The sequence below is a fragment of the Necator americanus genome, chromosome V, assembly GCF_031761385.1.
Source record: "Necator americanus strain Aroian chromosome V, whole genome shotgun sequence".
NCBI classification, from domain to species: Eukaryota; Metazoa; Nematoda; class Chromadorea; order Rhabditida; family Ancylostomatidae; genus Necator; species Necator americanus.
Window position 1 is genome coordinate 34039163 of NC_087375.1, and position 21935 is coordinate 34061097.

Below are 21935 nucleotides of genomic sequence, written 5' to 3' on the forward strand. Positions count from 1 at the left end.
GACATTCCGAATAATATATGCGACGTCGGGCGGGAAAACAAAGCGTTGCAGGTTGCACTCGAATAGCGATGTGGTCGGTCGCTTGGATGAGTGGATACGTCCATCCAGACGGGGGGTTCGGATTTCACAGGCCGACGGCCGAGAGCCGATGCATCCATCGTTCAGTCTTTTAGTCACTGAATCCTCGTCATTCTAAAGTGGTAGAAGAAAAAGAAGAAGCTTCAGTCAGTCAGTGAAGCCGAAAAGTCAAATCAAAGCCGAAAGTTCCTCGAATTCGTAGTTGTGGTCGGCGGCGGCGGCGTCGGCTTCGGCGATGGATCGCGACGACGACGTGTTGTTTTGAATTTACCTCGAATCGAATTACACTCGTCTTCTCCTCCACACACAAATGATCTCACAAATCTCCGGGAAATGTGATGTTCCGCCACCGCCGCCGCAGCCGAATATGCTGCAGTATACATATTTTACTTCTATGGATATAGTCAGCCAGCTCGGATCTAAACCCGCCCTCGACTCAAAAAATTTCCAAGGTACTTGGCCAGGAAAAAAAGAAAAAAAACCATTTAGAACCATTAAAAGCGTGCAAATAATTGGGAATCTCTAACTAAAAATAAACGTCGAATCCTTGAGCACAGAAGAAAATTATCCATGGTATCCATGCTCTAGGAATAGGGAGGATTTCGTCATGTCTACACGGCATGAAATATGACAATGGGTTCAGTGGATCCCCCGGGATTCGCACAATACGAAGACGGATTTACGCCCGCTCGACCGAGCCAAAGTCTGACCACATGATGTTCACAGTTGGATTTTGTGATGAACTCATGGATCTGAAAGATCCAAATGTAAAAAATGCAAAAAAAAAACCGAAGAATGAGGCCTGGATGAAAAATCTAAAAGTTTTTCCTAAAGAAATTAAAAAAAGAACTTAGTTGATAGACCCAATTATTTTTATATGTAATTCTAAACAAATTTCTTTTCTGTTTATTATAAAATTACTATAAATGTTTGCTTCATTTTTAGAAAAAAATAAACAAGAACAGATTATATTAATATGAAAATAAATAAAAGTAAATCAAAATAAACATAAATAAATATGAGAAATAAAAACTTTCAGCCTTTGATCTGGCTTGATCAAACATTTTAAAAACTCAAAGAATAAGACCTGGATGAAGTAAGAGAAACGAAAAATGAGACCTTATTTTGATGAAAAAAAAATCTCTTCAAGGATCCGGAAATATTATATCTGTTGAGGAAAATGGCTGCCCATTCAATTTTTATTCCATGTTCCTCGAGAAAAAACCACAACACTTTCTTTTTTCATTGAGCTAAACCAAATACTCAGGTGGAAATTTCACGCGAGAATTCCGGAAAAGTAAAAGCCGCTGAGCACTCTAAGTCCATTTAGAAAGCAATTAAAGTCTATTACGTGGATTTTTTGTACACGTACGGAATCTCTTTGGTTTCTTTAAACTTTGTGGTAAAAAAATTCCAAAATTCTAGAGTTTTTTTTCGGAGATATTTCCTAGCGAATAGTACAACTCAAAGTAAATTATTAGGCAGTAAGGTACTAGCTAATAGTTAATTCATAAATGTAATGGAGTTTCTGGAGAAATCTAGCACGACTGCATTTAACCCCAGCTATTCCCACTCCTGTGCCCGAGGCGTTGGCGTTTCTCTTCTTTTTTTTCAAGGAAAATCTTTGAAAATAAGGTTTTCCAACCGTTAGAAATCTTTATATCACGAGAATGGGTGCACTGTGGACTAATCTTGCTAAAATTCTTCATCGTGAAGTCAGGAAGCAAAAAATTTCGAGGTAGATTTTAGGCAGAAAAGGTTGAGCAGTTTTCGAAGTCTAACATTTTTTTGTCGCTATAAATAAACGAAGTTCTGGGAAAAGTTTCCATGATTCCTCAAAAAAAGATCTATTTTTTCTTCAAAATTCACCAGTCAGATTAATTAAATAAGTAATTAATTTCTATACATATTAGTTTTACTTATTACCGTACTATGTACATAGAAAGGAGATAAAAACCACCAAATGTACAGCAAATAAGTTGTCAACGAACAAAGAACACAAAAAGGAATTCAAAAATGTTTTTCTTTTACAAAAATTTTTCAAAACTCAATTGATTCGGAAATCTGGATAACTGTAGCTGATCTTGGCCTACATATTCATCCAAAATGTTAAGTTCCTTTGGAAATTAGCGGAAGAAGAAGAAGACCGTTGAAAATAAATATGTTTTCTTAATAAATAAAACCAGCGGCCACAGAATTTTCCCTCTTTAGCTAGCAGAAATTTTACGGCATATTCTGAAATTTGTTTACATAGAGGTCAGACGAGGTAATCGAAAAGAACAAATATACCTGATATTATATTTAATAATTAATATTATTAATATTTTACCTAATATACAAAAATTTAACAGTTCATCTAGTTCATAGCTATAAGAACAATAAAAAAACCGTATGAGGTTAAAAAAAGGATCGAAAATACCTAATATTAAAATATTAATATTGTACCTAATAATTAAAGTAAAAGATAAAGTCACTGGCATTTCAATCCACTCGGGATGCGCAAGCGCGTTTTTTTTTACTGGAATTCGTAATAATTAGGTATTCATAATTACCAATACCTATAAATTAGTATTATTAATATTGTACCTAATATACCAATATTTAATCGTTAGTACTAGTTAATAGATATAATAAAAATTAAGAAAAAAAACTAAATTTCAGTAATAGTAAGTGCAAACGAAGGTCACAAAAAGTAACTAGGGGATGCGTAATGAGCCGAACCCGCCGCTGGAGTGAATCCGGTGCCGCCAGCTCCAGGATATTTGTGCAAAATTCCACATAGAAATGAGCATATCTGATAGGGAAGAAGAAAAAAGCAGCAGACATTAAGCCTTAAAAAAAATTCCCGAAGAAGAAGAGCCTCATGAGTCTCATGCTCATCACTTTAATGAGCATGAAAATGTCGTTGTCGTCGGTTCAACTTCAGAGAGAGAGAGAAAAGAAAACAAAAGAAAAACCCTCTTTTCATGAGTACATCTACAGTAATACTATGTGTATGTGTATGTAAAGAGAGTTCGACACAAATGTGAGCTAAAATCTGCTCAGCGACGGGGCGCTACGGATCGATTCTGTTGCTTTCCCGGGAAAAGAAAAGGTGTTATGTGAAAATCTTTGTTGTGAAAGAATTTGTCGGTGTCGTCGTCACGTCGCGTTTGTGTGTGGATTCTTCGAGGATCGCAGCAGCGGCAGCAGCAGCAGCAAAATCCCGTCACTACACAATGTCGTGTCCCGGATGACAAATGCGCAATACAACGAGCGTGAAATCAGATAAAATTCGCCTCCATTCAAAAGAGGATCGAGGTGCCGCCGCCGACGTATACATAGGAGGGCTCAACGATATCCCGACACCGGGGCTCTGGACACACTGACGTCGAATCATACGTGAAGATGAGCGCAAGTGTGTTGTGTGACGCGTTGCGTCGGTTAATGTGTGCCCCGTTTCCGGAATGGCTTCCAGATGATTCGCATTTACGTAAGCTCATCACTTAAGCTAAGCTGAGAGAAGAGTGTTCAGCTTCTTCAGCTTCTTCTTCTTCTTCTGCCGCTTCTTCACACTCGTTATCGATTGGTCCCAAGACGACGAGAAGAACTTCATGCTATGAGGTTTCCAGTTCGGTTTTCTTCTAATCTCATCATGGATGGTGGTGGAAAAATAGGAGGATGGAAATATTCGGAGGAGAAAAAAGGTCTTCACTAATCAGGACAAGTGTTCGATTTAGTCAGTGGATAGAGAAACTGGATTCAGTAGCGTAGATCCCTGTCGCTTCCCGAATTTTCCGAAAAAGAAACTTTTTTCTAAAGAAAATTCATGCCTCTTACAAAAGAAGCAGTACAGAAAAAAATCACTAGAATAAATTTACTTAATTTACATAATTAATTTTAATTACTAATTACTATCAACTTATAAAGTATGAACTTTGAGCCATCGACGATGACTTTGAAGGGTCCATAATTCGTACTGGCTAATTTTTTAAAATCTAATTTTATTTAATTTTTTTGTAGCATTCCATGTCCTCAAAAAAAGTTTCAGAATGGTTTTAACGCCAAAATCCAACAAAGACATTTTAGTCGTACTTTTTTAATATTTTAAAATTTTTCCTCACATCAACAACTTTGAATTCTTATCTCCAATGCTACACAGTCATGGTTTTAAAATTTAAAAAAAAAACTTATGTGAATGGTCAATCTTGGTTCATTTTCTAGAAATCCCACAAAGCAATTACTTCATTTCTGGAAGAAGGATACGAATACACAGCTCATTCTGAGATCCTACATTTCACAGGTTAGGCATTTCTAAAAACTTTTCCTCACTTTACTTTGAAAAAATTGAAAAAAAAAATCCTCCAGAAAAGAGCCAAATTCACCCTTCGAGGGTTTACTTGAGCTGCGGTCAATGAAAGCGCAAGATTATCGGATACGAGAGCCCTATAAATCTTCTTATTGCAATTTTCTCAATCAAATCCTAATCCACAATTTTCCTGGGAATATTTTTCCTAAACAATATCAAAAATTCGTAGAAAAATTAAATTTTCATAGTTCTGATGAAAAAGAGGAGAACCATTTGATTTCGCTTCCAAAAAAAAAAAAAGCAGCGGAAAACAAGGTGAAAGAATCCATAGAGCTGCAAGCAGCCTAATTAAATAATTAAAAAAAAAGATTTTGGTTAAGAAATGTATTGGTAGCAATCGACAATTCAGCTATATTAGGATTTTAGAAAGTTTCCTAAATCCTAATTCTTAAAGAGTTTCTTAAATCACAACAAGAAAACTAACTAAAAGGATTCTCCTGCTGAAGTAATCGTTCAAATGTGCACGATTTAGCCTCGATATCTCCTTAATTTGCCTCGGCAAACTCAAAAAACTCAATCTCAATAGGTTTCTTCAGTAGCAAAGAGAGGAGCGAACGATAGTGCTGATTCATCACATCAAATTTCCCCTACCTCAGTATTTTTTCTCGCCGTTTTTAAAAACTTAATTTAAATACAGCTAGTTTACATAATATACACGTACAATGATTTCTCCATAAATCATCCTTAAATCCAGCAATTTTAGAGCAGATTTTAAGAGAGCATAATTTTCTCGAGAAACTAGTCTTTTGTTCGTCTTCCTCCGAAAAATGTGCCCCATTCAGAAACGCTCCAGCTGTAGCGCTGATATTTTCCGGGAAAAATTACTTAGTACATAGCCCTGCGGCAACACTTGCCTACTACCCAGTGAGAATGAATTCCTCGAAATTATTTCCTTTTTCTTTTTTGTTCGAATTTTTTTCAATTCCAATTTTCCATTTCTCCTACGGAACTCGGATTTCCGTCGTATAGTTTCAGAAATTTGGAATTTTATACCCGAAAAATTTCATTCATGGATTGTTCGGGTTATATGTGTATACAGAGAATGTACACGGTGTAAGATTTATGTTCGCAGGTTAGCAGGAGCTACAGTAACCTTCACCTCAAATCGGACTCACTGATCCTCAATGCAGAAATATCCCTGCACCTGTCCACGTTAACGTGAGTTTGTACAAGTACCGTAATTTTCGTTATTAAGAATTTTTCCCTCATAGCGAGTTCAGAACACAAAAAAATCCGCATGACAGTCCAGAAATCAAAACTTGCTGAAACACTGCTTTCAAAAAAAAAAACTGGAGAATTCTTTATTTCTCAGAAATAAAACGAAAGATTTGCATGGATTCGAAATCTTATAAGAAACGAGAGGAAAAAAATTGGAAATTCTCCTTTTATTTTCTAGACAGACAATTTTGCTGCCTCAGCATCCTGGAAAAATTTCTCAAGATCTCAACATTAAAAAATGTTACTTTCTAAGATTTTTATTAAACTTTTTTAAACCTTTAAAATCAAACTTAATTACACTTTCATTGACCATCAGGTAATAGAAAATTTGGGAAATCCGGTGACTTTTGCACAAAAAAGACATACACTTAAAGACTTTTCTCACAAAAAAGTTGGTGAAAAAAGTTATTTTGTAAATTTTTGGACTGCAAAGTTTTTGTCGGTCGACTGCACCATGAAGAATTGATGGTTTTACTAAAATTAAAGAATATCGGTGACCAATACCGTTCAGTTTACCGTAATCACGTTCATGACTGATTTATCTGCACTTCACATTGGTATCAGTTGCATATATAGATATTATTAGTGCTCCAATCTTACCTCCAGAAATTCATCTTTAAAATCTTTTTTAAACAATTTAAGTACAGCTCCACCTACCTGTTTCCTCAGGCTCAACAAAGCAGTTTTCTTGCTCTTCAAGACTCAGGCAACCAGGACCAATCGATTCGATTAGCGCTTCTGATGGGTTCTGAAATGGGATCGGCTTAAAATTTTGGTCGAACTCTGAAAAGAAAAGTCGCCGTCACTAAAACGAGAAGAATCATCCATCCTATTATGTATTTGTCGTTTTTGTTAATTTCTTAGAGAAAAAATAAAAATAATACAATAGAAGGATCCGTAAATAATTATTTTGACAACGATTCACGCCCGATGCCAACTGGACACTTTCCATGGAGTCGGCTGCACGTGCACAAAATTCAAATTAAAGTGAAAAATAAGTAGTAAATAGTAAACAAATAGGTTGAAAATATAACCTTAAATCGGCCAATATAAAGTCAATAATTTATAATTTTTCACTAGAAATAGGGTTATTATATTACAAATATTCATAAACACGTGCCTATATATATTAATATGGGAAAAATATTTTTTTTTTAAAGTTGAAAATCGGTGTGCTATAAGTGAGGAAAGACAGGGCACAGCTGCTTTTTAAAAAATAAAAGACTTCTCAAAGAAATATTTTCAAAAACCTTAAAACCGATCGCTATAGGTGAAGAAAGACCGAACATAGACACGGTAACTTTGTAAGATGTGAAATATTTTATTTATAGAATCTGAAACATTTGAAATTTAAAATAATTAATTTAAACGATATTAGAGAAAATATTTTCTTAAAGATGGAGGACTCCTTGATGAGAATTCCAAGAAATTCGATCATAAGAAACATGAAAGCGAGAAAATGTTGCTTTTATGGCATACGGAGGGAAACTTTGTAGATGAAATGTGCGCGAGGTTTGAAGGAAGGGAAATGGCAGCGGCGGACAGCACGGCCGAGTGTGGCGGAATCGGATGTTTTTCCACAACGGCCGCAGTTTGTCGATTTTATAAAGAGAATAGGCGGCAAAACAACTACGGAACAAAGCGTTGAAGATACACTTCATTGAGCACTCGGAGGAATTGTCGAGAGCCGTGCGTCCGCGCGTCCGTCCGTTTCTACGCACGTATGTACTACGTCTGCGCACGCTGCTGCACGATTCCCGTCGTCGTCCAGACGAGTGAAAATGTTTGTGTAAGCGAATGGCGACCACTGGATCCAGGAGTCGGATGCGAGGAGATCCCATGGATGCTAATTCGGTTGATTAGAAAACCCTTGTAGGACGGCGCCGGGGATTATGGCGAGGCTAAAGTGCTCGCGCTTACATAAGCCGCTATAAGGACGGCACATATTGCAAATTAATCAAATGCTTTGACGGCAAACTGTCCAGAAATTCCGGAGACCAGAATCCTTTCTTGATGTAGAACTTAGATAAACATCAGTTCTTCGGAATGTCAATCCAGAATGTACTGCACATATCCTTAAAGTTAGAAAAGTCACAGTTCTAACAGAAAATGTCTGCAGTCTTTCCCCTTTCACTGTATTCCAAAATAATTTCTCTGACCATTTTTTTAGTAATAAAAAATATAAAATGAAAAAAAATTGAAAATTAAAATATAAAATGTCTTTTTCTACCTTTTCAATCATTTTTTTGCCAACAGCAATAAATGGTTAAAAATACTACTTGCCCCGTCAGACTCCTCACCCTAAAAATTATTTGGACTCGTTTCTAAACCGACTCAAAAAATCCTTTCTTCCCTTTCCACGTAATTAAAAAGTAATGAACGCTTTTACAGTCTTTAGTGTTGAAACTGAGGATTTCGATTCCATATGGAATGTGAAATTTCCGAAAAATTTCCTTCACCTTCACGTTTCGTAAGATTCAACTCGTGAATTAAATTAAATTTCTTCTTACTCAATAACGTTATGCATAAACACGTCGAAAATGTATTCTACTCTTCATATCCTTCTTTTCTTGCAACTGACTTGTTCTGGATAACTTTATCTAGCAAGTTATGTTATTTCCAGACTAAAAAAGATTGATCAAGGTAAGATTTTCGTGGATTTTCTTGGACTTCTAATCTGAACTTTGTATCATTTCCTCCGATAAGTTTGATGCTAGGCTTTTTTTTTGTTCAAGGTTTTCTTCCCCTGGAGAAGTGAGCGGTGAGAAAAGTATTGCCGACTTTTCTTTTGTTTTTATTTGTTCAGTTCTCGTACACGATTTGGTCTTCGTAAGCGATTAGCGTACGAAATGAAACGTGAGCCAATTACTCGCTTATTTTTTTTATAACTGTATGACCGTAATGCTCCTCAGAAAAAAATCTGCTATTAATTACTACAGAAAGAGAGCAACATCCATAGAAATTTTACTCTCCACACTGCTTTTCAATCAAACGGAGGTGAATTTTCTTATGTTTTGCTTTTTAAAACAACTGAGCAGTGGAATTATGAGTGAGAATCAGGAATGAGACCACGGCTACAACAATTCCTGCGAAAAAAAAATCTCGTAATTTTTTATATTGAAAAAAAGGACCTTGAGTGACAATTTTCAGTTTTATTCTCATACTATTTATTATACAGTAAATAGAATGTTAATTATCATTTAAATGCGAGTGTACCGACTGGATCCCACCCGAAGAGATCGAGAAATACGTTTTGAAGTGTAATTTTCCTTAAAAAAACATTCTAAACCACGGCTGAAACGGTTCAGTTGAGTTATAGAGTCACTATTAGTAATCAGTTTGAGAGAAAAATGAATCAAAAGAATTTACAGTATCCCAAAAAAGTAATAATATGATGAGATCTCTAGTCAGTCAGAAAAAAATAAAACAAATGGTAGGTCCAACACAATTTACAAACAAACTCTGTAATTCATCTACTAAAAAAATTTCTCTTTGCATTTCAAATGTTATTTAATGTGGTATTTTTAAGTGTTATTTTTTTGATTTTTCTAAAAATTGGAATTTTAAATTATTTTGAAGGAGTTCAAATGTGATCCAAATCCGAATCGTACTCAGAGTGTCACAATACTCCTCCAACTAAAGTATTAAAGATGTGTCTGTCCATAGTGTCCATTAATCTACTGATCCTAGAACCTCCCTAATCCTTAAAATAGGATTAATCCGTCTGGTCCAAAAATCGTGTAAAATAGCCCTTAAGTGGATGAAACCTGAAAGATCTACGGAAAAAAAAACAGGCGAGAAAGCTCGTACAGTAAGAAATCTCGTAAAATATATGTATCTTTCTGTTGTCAAGAAGAATTATGAGAAGCTAGGCTTTAACAATAATCCGTGAAAACACGAGAATGCGTTTAGCTACAAATCCATCAACTTCCAGAGAAAAATAACAAATTGTCGTTGTCTGTTAGGAAAACAACAATGATCCACTTCATCTCCTTCTTACAAAAAAAAAACCCGAATTGCTGCTGAACCGGCAAAAAAAGCTCTCACGTATCAACAATTAGGTATCTTCGTTCAAGTACTCCTTAAAAGATATGGATTGTGGATTTTTTTTGTGGATAAGAAAAAAAATTAGTTGAAAATGAAGCCAAAATTTAAGAACGCTTGAATTCAAATTAAAGTTAGAAGATTTTGTCAGCGAAAAATCAATCGAAACGAGGTACACTTCCAGAAATTGTGCTTTCTTTGGAATCCAGGGATGAAAAACTCTTCTGGAATGCATTCTTTCACAATAGTTTCTTTCACAATGTTCTTTTTTCTAACTAAGCAGAAAAAGTGCACGGAAAAAGTGGGGGAAAAAACGCGTTGTACTTTTAGTTGTTTCAGGAATTCACTGGAAAACGTTACAGCAATTTCTCTTCCGTGAAAACCAAAAGTCTGAACCATCTGAGCTCAACAGATTTCTGAAAACTCAAAAAAAAAATGTGTTTTTTTTTGTGTGAATCTGTCCAAATTAGAAAAAAAGAGCTTTTCTTCTGAAAAAAAAGCTGCAAGATTTCAATCGGCTTCGTTCCACTTATCGCCCCGCTCAGGGTAATCGATATACATTCATTATATTAGATGGAACACAAAGGGGAAATTAGGGAACTGCGAATTATAAATGAAAATTTTTCCTTGTAAACTCTCTCGATGATTTAACTCTGGATAACATATCAGTTGCGGCGCGTTAAAGCAATTAGCAGCGGGTCACCATTTCAAAACTGGGTCACAGTTTTTAGGCGGGTTCCATTCGAGGTGCGATTCCATGGAAAAAACCTGATAGGATTTCAAGCACAGAGGTTAATTGAGCGGTACTACCAACAAGAGAATGCACCCACAGTTTTTATTTAATACAGGATTTTTTGAAGTGTTCTAACTCAGAAAAAGAGTGTATTTTTTCCTTTTCTTTTGGTGCATCAGTGATGCATGTGAATGAGTAAATAAATAAATAAATAATAAGTAAGTAAATGAATGAACGAATTAATTAATTAATAATTAAATAAGTAAATAAATTAATAAAATAGAGTTAGAGAATCGCAACTCAATATTTACAATGTATAATGCATGTTTAAAATATTCTGCACTTTTCGACTGGCGATGTGTCAAAGTATTGGCAATGGAGCGCGGTTGTGAGGTTTCCTCTCACTTCATTCGGCTAATTTTGATTTTGATATGGTGCCAAGGATGTTTACATACTAACAAAGCTGATTCATATATTCTTATTATTATATATTCATATTTTATTTAGGGCGCGTGTAGTGCAGTCGGGAAAAGGTTCCGTTGTGTCTACACAATCGATCGGAGGTTCGAATCCGCTCTGGTGCTCACCAAACATTTTACCCATCCGTGGTCGATAAATTGGTAGCAGACTTGCCTGGAAGGATAAAATCCAAGACTCAGGACATCAGCTAGCCCCCCACCCTTGGTCATTCTATAGGGTATTTATGGATTCGTGAACCTCAAAGGATTCTGAATTGAAGTGAACGTGGTGGCGCAGGTCCCAAGCGGATTGATTAACGCCAGATACCTTATCCTTCATACTTTATTACATTATTATTTATTATTTATTTACTTACATATTCATTTTTCATATACGCAGGTAGTGTGAAGCGACAAAAAAAGAGCGGCGTAAATTTTTTGGACCATGGAATCGATGGACTGGAAAAAAAACATTGGAACTAATCGTCTACCACAATCCACCCTCATTTAATCACACATTTTCCTAGCAGTTGATGGCTTAGCGAAACATATGGCTAAGGATTAAGGCTGTGTGTTTAGTCTCCTTAACGCTGGACACGTATCCATAGTCATTACGCCGATATTTCGGCACACATAAATAGTTCTCATAATTTTAATGGGTCCGGTGTACTGTATTTAATGGATCTGACGTATTCACTGTATTTGATGTACATATTATACCATTCATATGCTTTTTTTAAACAAAAAAAAACCTTTTGCTCTCCTAAGCAAGTTATCTCAGAGAAAAAACCTGCAGTACACTCCAATAATGATGCTGTAGATTATTTATGCATATCTATTACTATAGCGGGTGCGTAGCGCAGTCGGTAGGAGGTTGGATCGATGGTTTGAGACCGCCGCGGTGCCAACCAACTCTTTTATCTCTTTATTATCTCTTTTTTATTTATTCTTAGAGTGTAGACGTACGAGTCAAAAGAAAATCTGAGGCTAATTGGTCCTAGCGCTCTACATAGGAGAATCCTAGAAGTAATAAATGTTTTAATACAGTAATGAAGACGTAAGACTCCTAGAAGAAGCTTTGTCCTTGAAACGCACGCGCTTGACCCAATCAAATAATCTTAATATTTTATAATGTGTATTATTATTATATATTACACTATATTATATATTTAAAAGGGCAGGTTTGGCGCAGTCGGTAAGAGGTCGGTTGTAGCCAGACGATCGAGGGTTCGAAACCGCCCAGTGGAAACCAAGCCTTTCATCCCTCCAGGGTCGATAAATTGGTACCAGACCTGTCTGAGAGGATAAAAACACTGACGTGATCATGGATTGGAACCAGCAAGTCAGTTTATTAATACACCAGTGACTTTATCCTGACTTTTTTAATCATATTATTATTATTTATTATATTATTTATTATTATTAATTATATTATTACCATTATTATACATTATTATTCTATGATGATCGATAAAAGAAATGATATCATAAGGGAAAAGGATTTTTTCATTCATTCACTTAGAATATTTGTAATTTTCCAGGAGAACTTCAAACTGAATATTTAATAATTTATTCCTCTTTCACAACTTTCCGCAACTGCTCTACAGTACCCCGTTTCTTTCGTTTCCTGAAGCCACCTTGGATAACACACGTTGTAAATTTAACTTCTACACTTCTTCGGGTGCTATTCGTTCGATTTTTTTTTTGGATGAGAAATAGTTTTTCAATAATAGAAATTCAAGCTGAAATCCTTCGTCAGAGTGCCTAAGGTTTTTTTCCAGCGTTCAGGAATATCCTTGCGTGCCTGAGGGAATAAATAAGCGTTCCGTGCTCGTTCAAACTCCAGAATCCGCGTCAATGAATCATTCCCGCTTTAAAGTACAAGTCTGGATAACGTAATGGATAAAAATCCTACCGTGTTGCCGTTTTTTATGCGAGCAGATGGCACGAAACTGAATCGTATACATCCGCGTAATTTCGTCGTCGCCGCTCAGGAATGGGAAGAAAATTACATTCGCATCAATAATTTTTGCCGTGGTGTAACTCAAATAATTGCTGCTGAGCATTCAATTCGATCGAATGAGTTTCGAATAAATCGAGCGGAGCCCAAGCTGTAATATATATCGAATACTCGAAAACACTAAAATTCGAGTCATTTTGGAAATAAATACTCGGTAATTTATTCCTCAAAAAAAAAATCAATTCTATCCACGCTTTTCGTATACATCACAAAACGCAGCATATGTAAATTCCTGGATTTCGGAGAGGAAGAAAGGAAGAGAAGAGTAAACGTAGCAATAAAAAATAAGCAGGATCTACAAATTTCAACCCGATCAATTCCAATTTTTGACAAGCGCGTACTTTGAAAGAGTAAATTCCAAGGCTTTTGTAGTAATAAATTTCTATGTTCTAAATGTATAATACCCAGGTTTCAAAAAAAGAAAAAAATCCGTTTTCGACGTTCCGAAAAATTCTGGTTTCTGAGCCTCCCTAGAATAACAAGTGTTCTGTCAATAGGTTCCTAGAGTATTATTCGAGTAACTCGATATTTGCCATTCGAATCGAGTCGAATCGGATAATTTGGAATCAATAGAGGTACTAGTCCTTGCCAAAATGTAAACATATCAGCTCGTTAATTTTTTTCCAAAGAAAATTTATGAGTATCGGGATCTAGCCTCTGCCAAAAAGGCTTTTTACTGCTGAAAAAGTGAAAAAGTGGTTCCGTTCATCCTTATGCAAAAATTAAAAAGGCCTAGATAAACAAGTAGTAAATAAAAAACAAATCAAAACAGTTATAAGTAATGTATGAATTGATTTCATAGTCACTACATATGTAATGTGTAGGAAAAAAAACTTTTTCAATGTGTTACACGAAGAGCGATGAGTACCGTAGTCATCTCTAAAGTCTCTCTGGAAAATTCCAGGAATCTCCCTGAAGACCCTATGGGTATGGGCCCTCAAGAACGGAAACATGGAAGAAACTTCCTGGATCACCTCTCTCATGTATTTTGAGCTATACTTGTGACTAGCTAATAATTATTAGCAATTTTAAAGGTCACAACGAAGGAATCCAGAAAAAGAATTTCTCCTTAACGTCACAATACCCTTACTTCTGGAGGCGCTTCGCATTCGGGAACAACTTTCATCACAGACGCAGCTCAGCGGAAATTCTGACGGACTCAAATTTTTTCCGGAATGAACGCTACTTGTTTATTTTACGAATTTCCCGCTACCAGGTGGAAATATTCAAATATTCCCTTATTCAGCAAACGGAACCTAAATTTTTTATCTGGCTCTACGCGGGAATTCTGATGGACCCAAATATTTTCCAGAATAAACGCTACTTCCATATTTCACGAATTCCCTGCTAGCAGGTGAAGATATCCTTTATTCATTCTTATTTAAAATTGTAAAAAAATCAGCTCTAATTCTGCAAATGAAACCTAAATTTTTTATGGCTGGCTCTACTCGTTTGGAAAAGTTTAAAAAATTTTTTGAAAGGATTCGAAAGGAATAATTTATTGAATGGTGTTAAAACCTGTAAAAAAAAAGTAATTATGAGCTCTTAACTAAGGACAATTCGGCTCAGTACCGAAGGTTACCGTTAAAATTTCTAACAAATCGAAAAATGAAACATCAAACTCCGTTAAGACTTTGTAAAAACAACGAATTGACCCTAACATGCCAACACTTTTTTTCGTTATTTTTTTTGGACTTTTTGAGTGATGAGTAAAAGAAACGGAGGGAATTTTTTAATTTAAATTGAGCTCCATTCTAAAAAAAATATATATATATGAATATATGACCTAATTTGGCCTCAGCAGGGTCAACTATTAATAAAAATATCACATACCATCTCAATAGAATGTATTATCTTGCAGCGACAAAAGATAAAAATAATTTTCTGATCATATTTGGTTTATATTTTGCTATTTTTCTATTTTTGTTATATTTTTGATATTTTGCTGAGCTTAACTGACATTTTCAAGTGTTACCTCGATAAAGTCCTGCATCATATCCTCTTCTTGCGCTTCGACCGGTTTTGCGATATGAGTGTTAACCACGTCTCCGACGCTGTGAACTCGAGGTGATCCTGAAATTATTGTCAATTATCCACAGAGAGAATGAGAATGTTTTACACTTGTAGAGAAATGAAGAGGCAAGTAAACACAGACGAATTCGGAAAAATTCGGAAAAATCCCAACAAAATCGATTGATGATGACGTTCGGATGTGAATCAGCTGGGAAGAAAATTGCTACCGTAACGTTCTAAGGAGGCGCTTTAATTCGACGAAATTCACTTAATGCCTAGGAAGTGAAACTCTGGCCCAGTGTCCCGTTGAGAATGATTCTAGATGGTAATTCGATCCTTTTAAAATGTGCGCACACTTGATGGACCGCATCCTCCTCCATCCACGAAACGACGTCATCCAATGCATTAGAATATGTCGCGGAAAAAAAAAGTTCGCCTAAAAATCTAACGTCACCGAGATGTCGACGACGAACGAACGAAATTTGAGAGCAGCTTTCGTTCGTCGTCGACAATGTTTGTGTGGTGACGAATGGTGGTGGTGGTTAGCTGAGTGAGAGCGAGATTTAATGGATGTTATTCTCTGGAATACAATAATAATTCATTCGAGTAAAAGTGCAAGCATAGAGCAGAAAGGAGGAGGATGAGGAGGAGTAGTAGGAAGAGGAGGAGGAAGAGGAAGACGAGGTGGTTGTGGTAGAGTGGTGGTGGTGGTGGTGGCGATGATGGCGGTGAAGGCTGAGGTGAAAAATCGGCGCCTATGAATGTGCGATGAGCCTCCGAATCGAAGTTGTCCTTAGTAATGCGTTAAGTACTTAATAATGAATGCATCAATCTTTACGGCGAAGGACGGAGAGGGAAGGAAAGGACGGAATCGAAGCCACCAGCAAAGATTCCAATTCATTCAGCATTGAAATTCTTTTTTTACCTCTCTCAAGATTTTCCATGAAAATCTCTCTCTGGAATTTTAATGTGCGAACGAAGCTGGCAGATTCCCCGAATAAGTGGAATTTTATAGCAGATTCAAATATCAGCGCTAATAACTTTAGCGTTAAAATCTTCCCAATAAAATAATGAATAAATTAGCATTGTACTTTCATGCAATAATTAACTCATGAATATGTAAATGAAGCGGAAAATTTGAGAAAAAAAATGCGATCTTGGGGGAAAATGGTGCAGCAAAGCTTCTCCGCTCCAGAATTTTTTTAATCAACAGGAAAAAAGCGGCCAAGTTTAGAAATTATTGGATGTGGAGCTGGCAAAATATATCACAAAAAAAAATGTATATATATATATATAACAGTATTGTAGTATAGTACAGATATATTATTAGTGAAAATGTAAGAATAATAATAATAATAATTAAATAATGATAACGATTAAATTAATGTTATATTAGAAACTAATTGTTAGGATATGTGTTAGGATATTTCTAGAAAATTGAAGCTAGGAACAAAAAGGAAGAGATAATTTCAGGAGATGGTGAAAAAGGAGATGAAATGAATTTCTTTCTTCTAACAAACGTAATAAAATAGATATAATAATAATAATAATAGATTCGTAGGAAAAAACCACCAGTCTGACTTTGATCAAGTCTAAAAAAATGCAAATTATGAGAAGAAAATTACGGTTGAAGTAAGCTAGAATTCTGGATTTTCTCCCGAATGGCAAAGAGGACACATTGCGCACACACGACACATTCAATGATTAGCCGAAAAAAAACATTGACGTGCCACAATGAAAGCGCCGAAAACGCGAGAACTTATGGGAAAAGGACAAATATGTTGATGGCTTTCCCACTTGCTTCCAGTGAAAAATATGGGAAAAATTACGAAAACAAAAAAAAAACTACTCCATGTAAACCTTAGACGAAGCCTCTGAGGAGGTACAATGAGGACGCAAATGATCCTCTAATAAGGTAATAATTAAGAAGCATAAAGTTAGATTATTAACATCATAAGAAAATTTGTGTTTAATCAAAATCTCAAAAAATTTCAAGAAGACAGATTAAAATTAGATTAAATTAAATTAAATTAAAATTCAAAAGAAAACTACGGATAAGATAGACTAGAAATATAGAGTATTTAGTATAATTATGCGATGCCTTTAATAATAAAAATCAAATAATAAAATAATGGAATTAAATATTGATAAAATATTAAAATAATAAATATTTGATAAAATAATATTTGGGACATTTTTTTAACTAATAAAATAGCAGATTAATAGAGTAGCAGGTTGACAGCCTTAGGAAAGCCTCGAACTGATTGTCACTATTAAGGCCCTAATGTTAACGTTATCCATAAATCCATTTACTTTACTTATTTCATCAGGAACTATCTAGTAATACTTTAAAAAACCATTCATCAAGTAGTTAAATGTGAGGTCTATAAGTAATTCACTAAGCCTTAGATAAGTCCAGAACTCTAGCCCAGACTTATTCATCCAGAATCCTAAACATTGGGAATGAACACGAATATATCAGCTGAGGTTAATTCCCTGATTCAGGGTAACTCCACGTACTAATATGGCCCCGAACTGATCGATCAATCACGTCATTTTCATGGAAAAATAGGAGAAAATACAAAACTTTACAGTAAAATATATACACTAAGTCATTTCTGAGTAAATTTATTGTTTCTTTTCGTAAAAATCGAATAAACGTTATACTAAGATGGAATAAGGTAAAAATAAAGTGTTAGACGTTAATTTGCTTCGGATGCGCCAAAGGACTTAAATTCAGGATCGCTTGAGATTCACGAACGCTTTGTCGACGGTTTTGTTGGCACCAGAACAGTTTCGAACTACTGATCGATCGCGAAGTGAAACCCAGACCTCTTACCAACTGCGCTACGCCCGCCCCAACGTGCGGATGTGCTCCTGATGTTCCCACGGGATCGATATTCAGGAAAAAAGAGTTTCACGGTTAGGAGAAACCCGTCAACAGCTTATCTTGAGGCCATAGATTTATGGTGGATTATGTTGGAGTCTGTTTTTCATTTGTAAACAAGTAAACAGTTACAATAAGAGCACTCTAGAGACTCGCACCTCTTCATATCCAATGATCTCTGGCTCTAATAACCATTCCGTAGGAATTTTACTCAACCAGAAACCAAATTTCCTGGGAAGCCAGACGTGAAAATAGCAAAGTGCTATTTCTAACGAAATCCACTTTACGCATGATTGGTGAGCGTAAATAGCGTTTTATCCAGGAAATCCGATTGAAGAAAGATATACGAATAATACTAATCGTTAAATTCTCCGAGAACTTATTATTCTAGAGGATCAAATTAGGTTGAAAAAATAAAGGTGTGCACAGTGTTGATCAATCTTCACGGGGCCGACGAGTTTGATTTTAACTCCGAATCTTTTGTGAGGGAAAACAAATCTATCAAGTCAACGTTTTTATCCTGAGTTGTATCCTTTTTTATCCTGATTATCCTTTTATCCTTTTTTTTGTCCCATTTTATCTCGAGAAGTCAGGTACCAATTCATCGACTCGTAATCATAACATCGTAATCCAAAATCCGTATTTATGAAAGGTTTTCTTGGTTCTACGTGGAGCGGTCCCCAACCATCGATCATGTAATCGCAGCCGAGTCTCTTACCTACTGCGCTATGCCCACCACTTAAGACTAAAGTGGTAATTTACCATTGGAAATAGCAAGAAACATGCTTTAAAAAACTTCGTGTTTTGAAATGAGTATGTGTTTGTTATGAACAAAAAAAATTTTTGCTCCGTAATCATTATACAAAATTGTAGTTAGTTCTTTTCTTCTTTCAGTTTTTTATGAATCACTCGTGGATCATTTCAAATGGATAGATCGATGAATCAATAAATGAGAGCGTGGTTTAGAAGAGTTTGTTTCAAGCACAAGATTGTTTAGAAATCAGAACTAAGTAGTCCAAGTACAATTTTTTTCCAGGAAAATACATAAATATGTACGACTAGGAAATCTCTCTGCCACTTCATTTCATTTGAAGAGGAACTTAAATGATCATACGTATAAGACCAGGGAACAGTAAACATTGAACAAACATACAATTTTTTTTGTATAATTAAATAAAATTGTAAAACAAATAAATAATTTTTTGCATAATTGTGTACGAATATACGTATTTTTCGGTTACATATGTATACACGGGAATATGTGTACATATGGAGGGTGGTCCACATGAAGTATGGCGCAGGAAACTACCCACAACTTCGCACCAATTAATCCAAATAAGAAATTTTTTTTAAAAACTTAATAGCCAAAAAACTGTACCGAACTTCCCACAAATCACATACAGAATGACCGCCTTCAGCTTCAATACAGGCATCCAATCTCTTCCGGAAATTTCTGAGAATGCGCGCGATCAGTTCCCATGCCCCGTGCCCCATTCAGGGCTCCTTTCAACGAATCTAGTGACTTGTGTTCAAAAGAGCAGACTTTCTGCTCCAGAATCTACTGGACAGAAAAATCGAAAAGATTGGAATTGGGCAAGTTTGGCGGCCAAACAGAAATCGTCGTCTCCCCGCCTTCGTCCAGAAATCTGGAAATTTGATCTCACACCAATCCATTGCCTTCTTTTCGGCATAGGCTGGCGCCAAATTTTGCACGAAGGTCCACTCAGTGTCCTTACCAGTGTCTTTTGAAAAAAAAAACGAGTACTGTATTTTGTAATTGAAACGAATACTGTAGCGGGCTCAAGGGATCACCGTATTTCTGGAAATTCCATAGCTCCTCACACCACATGTGGACCACCCTATATATGTGCCTCTGCATTTCCCTAAAATAGTATTCCAATGGCAAAAAAATTATAATTTTTGGGAAAAAAAACCAACTAAGAGTTCAGAAGTCCCTGTTATTTATGAGAATGCAAATTTTCTCATGAAAAGGCGAAAGCACACAACTTTTCGTGCGAAACGAGTACTGTAGCGTGGCAAAATAGCATCGAGAGTGACTATTCCTGAAAACATGGTGATATTTTTAAAGAAAAGGTTAAGGATCTGAATTTTGTTGTCATTAAAGACGTGAACTTAAGATTAACAAACTAGAAGTGCTAATTTCTGGAAGATCCGCTAGCTATCAATCTATCAGAAGATATTCCAAACCTAAAATAAAAGTTTCAGAAGTATAAGAAAATATTCTAGACACACTACATATTTTTTATACTGTGCATTTTTTGAATAAAATTTTAATAATTTTTTACACTGTACATTTTTGAAATAAAAAAAAGCCGAAGGAAGAAAGCCAGACGCGAGAGCTTTTCTGCAATCGCAGAATCTCGCCGAAAGCCAGTAGCGTGAAAGGAAAAAGACAGAAAAAAAACGACGAAATTAAATCCTCGAGGATTCCATGAATGTCAGTAATGCGTGCACGACGAGGACGAGCTGCCGCCGACGAGATACGTAAGTATTCGAATCATCCGAAAGCTCGTGCAACGTGTGGATGGGTAAGAAATCCGAGACCTCCGAGAGAGAGAGAGAGAGAGTTTGGGCGTTTTTAAGCCATGGACGCGTCTCGTCGCTCACTCTAAACTATGGTAATTAGAGAGCATGGATCTCATCGCCGACGATTCTGACGAGGTGAAGGCGAAGCCAACGAGAGTACATCGAGCCGAATCGATTCGTATCGAATTCATACGAGGCGAGGCGGGGAAGAAATGACTATTCGACGACTATTGTTGAACGCGATTGAACCTTCGGAGCCAATTACTGCGGACTGCTGCGGTTCGTACGTTCGTTCGTTGTGTGTGTATATGTGTTGACACGAACCACAAAAACAATCTTTTCATCTGTCAAACAGCGGTCGTATAGCTATGTGTGGAAAAAAATTGGAGACGGCGAGATCCTGAAGATAACGCTTCATCTCCGTTCAATTTTCAAATTTCCTCCAAAGAAAAACACACACATATGTACGTTACGAATTTTAATGGGACCTATTACCTTATACAGTAGAAAAGATATGGGACTTTTTTCCCACAACTTTATTTCAATGAAACGAGATTATGTATTATGTATTGATCGACGTATTGATCAGGTTCAGGATCAGAGAAAAATATTTCACTAAAATTTAACACATTGATCAGGGTGAAAAAACAAAAAAAAATAACGATAAACAAAAATATTTTATAATGCTTAATATAATAATAATAGTACCCAATTTTCTATATATTTATATTTTTATATATTTATATTTTTTATTTTTTGTTTTTTTTTAATTTTATAATATCCAATTAAATAATAGGTAAACAACAGCTGGTAATTGATAACTAATGGAAAAAACAAGAACCAAAATCGTATATCCAAAAATATACAAACTTTTATCCTTATTTTATAATGTTTATTCTTTTTTAAAACCCTGAAATATTTTGTAAAAAAAGAAAAATTCGGAGACAAAAACTTTTCAAGCTACAAAAAGATCTGCAAAGATTCGGCAAAATCACTGCTATTTCCGTTCTTGTTGGAGAAATCTAATCGGAAATTTATTGTGAAGTCTTCGTAATGTGATTTTGAATTTTTTTTCCTTACAAATAATTTTTTACCCTCTTCTGCTCCATTTTGTAGTAAACTACACACGAATTATTTGTAGTTATTTTATTATTTCTATGGTTTTTTAAATTTTTTCACCAGAATCTATCACTTTTCTCTTTCCAGGAACTCACATTCCGTTGAATAAAAAAAATTCCACAATCGTAATTGTTAGAACCACATACACCTTCGTATAGTCTCACCGCCTGGAAATAATTCCCCTGGATTCCCGAGCATTCGAACGAAAAAGCGAAGATTGCTTGTTCTCGTCGTGTTCAAACCACTATTTAGGTCGTTTGGTATTACGAAAGAATTTTCCAGAAATTCAAGGATTGTGAGGACATTTTGATGCATGTTGTACTATGACTTAAAAAATGTACGATGGGACAAATTTCACAAAAAAAAGGAAACGTAAATCAGGTGATAGATGTCTGAACACCTCATTAACCACTGCAGAAATAGGACTAGAAGTTCTTTTACGGAAACGGGTAGATCAAAAACGCAAATAA

The 21935-nt window shown here is 35.6% G+C and overlaps 1 protein-coding gene across 2 annotated transcripts in view; it reads right to left on the bottom strand.

Moving 5' to 3' along the window:
- RB195_016057 (uncharacterized protein) overlaps positions 1 to 21935 on the bottom strand; it is a gene marked incomplete at both ends in the record, with an annotated part of 99034 nt that overhangs the window by 39432 nt on the left and 37667 nt on the right. The window contains 3 exons of one of the 2 annotated variants that reach the window (XM_064207042.1): positions 6302 to 6392; positions 14875 to 14972; positions 19178 to 19232. In XM_064207042.1, coding sequence (XP_064062923.1) covers positions 6302 to 6392; positions 14875 to 14972; positions 19178 to 19232 — 244 coding nt within the window. Of the gene's footprint in view, positions 1 to 6301; positions 6393 to 14874; positions 14973 to 19177; positions 19233 to 21935 lie in introns of those variants that run through there. The other variant, XM_064207041.1, reaches the window with a different exon arrangement.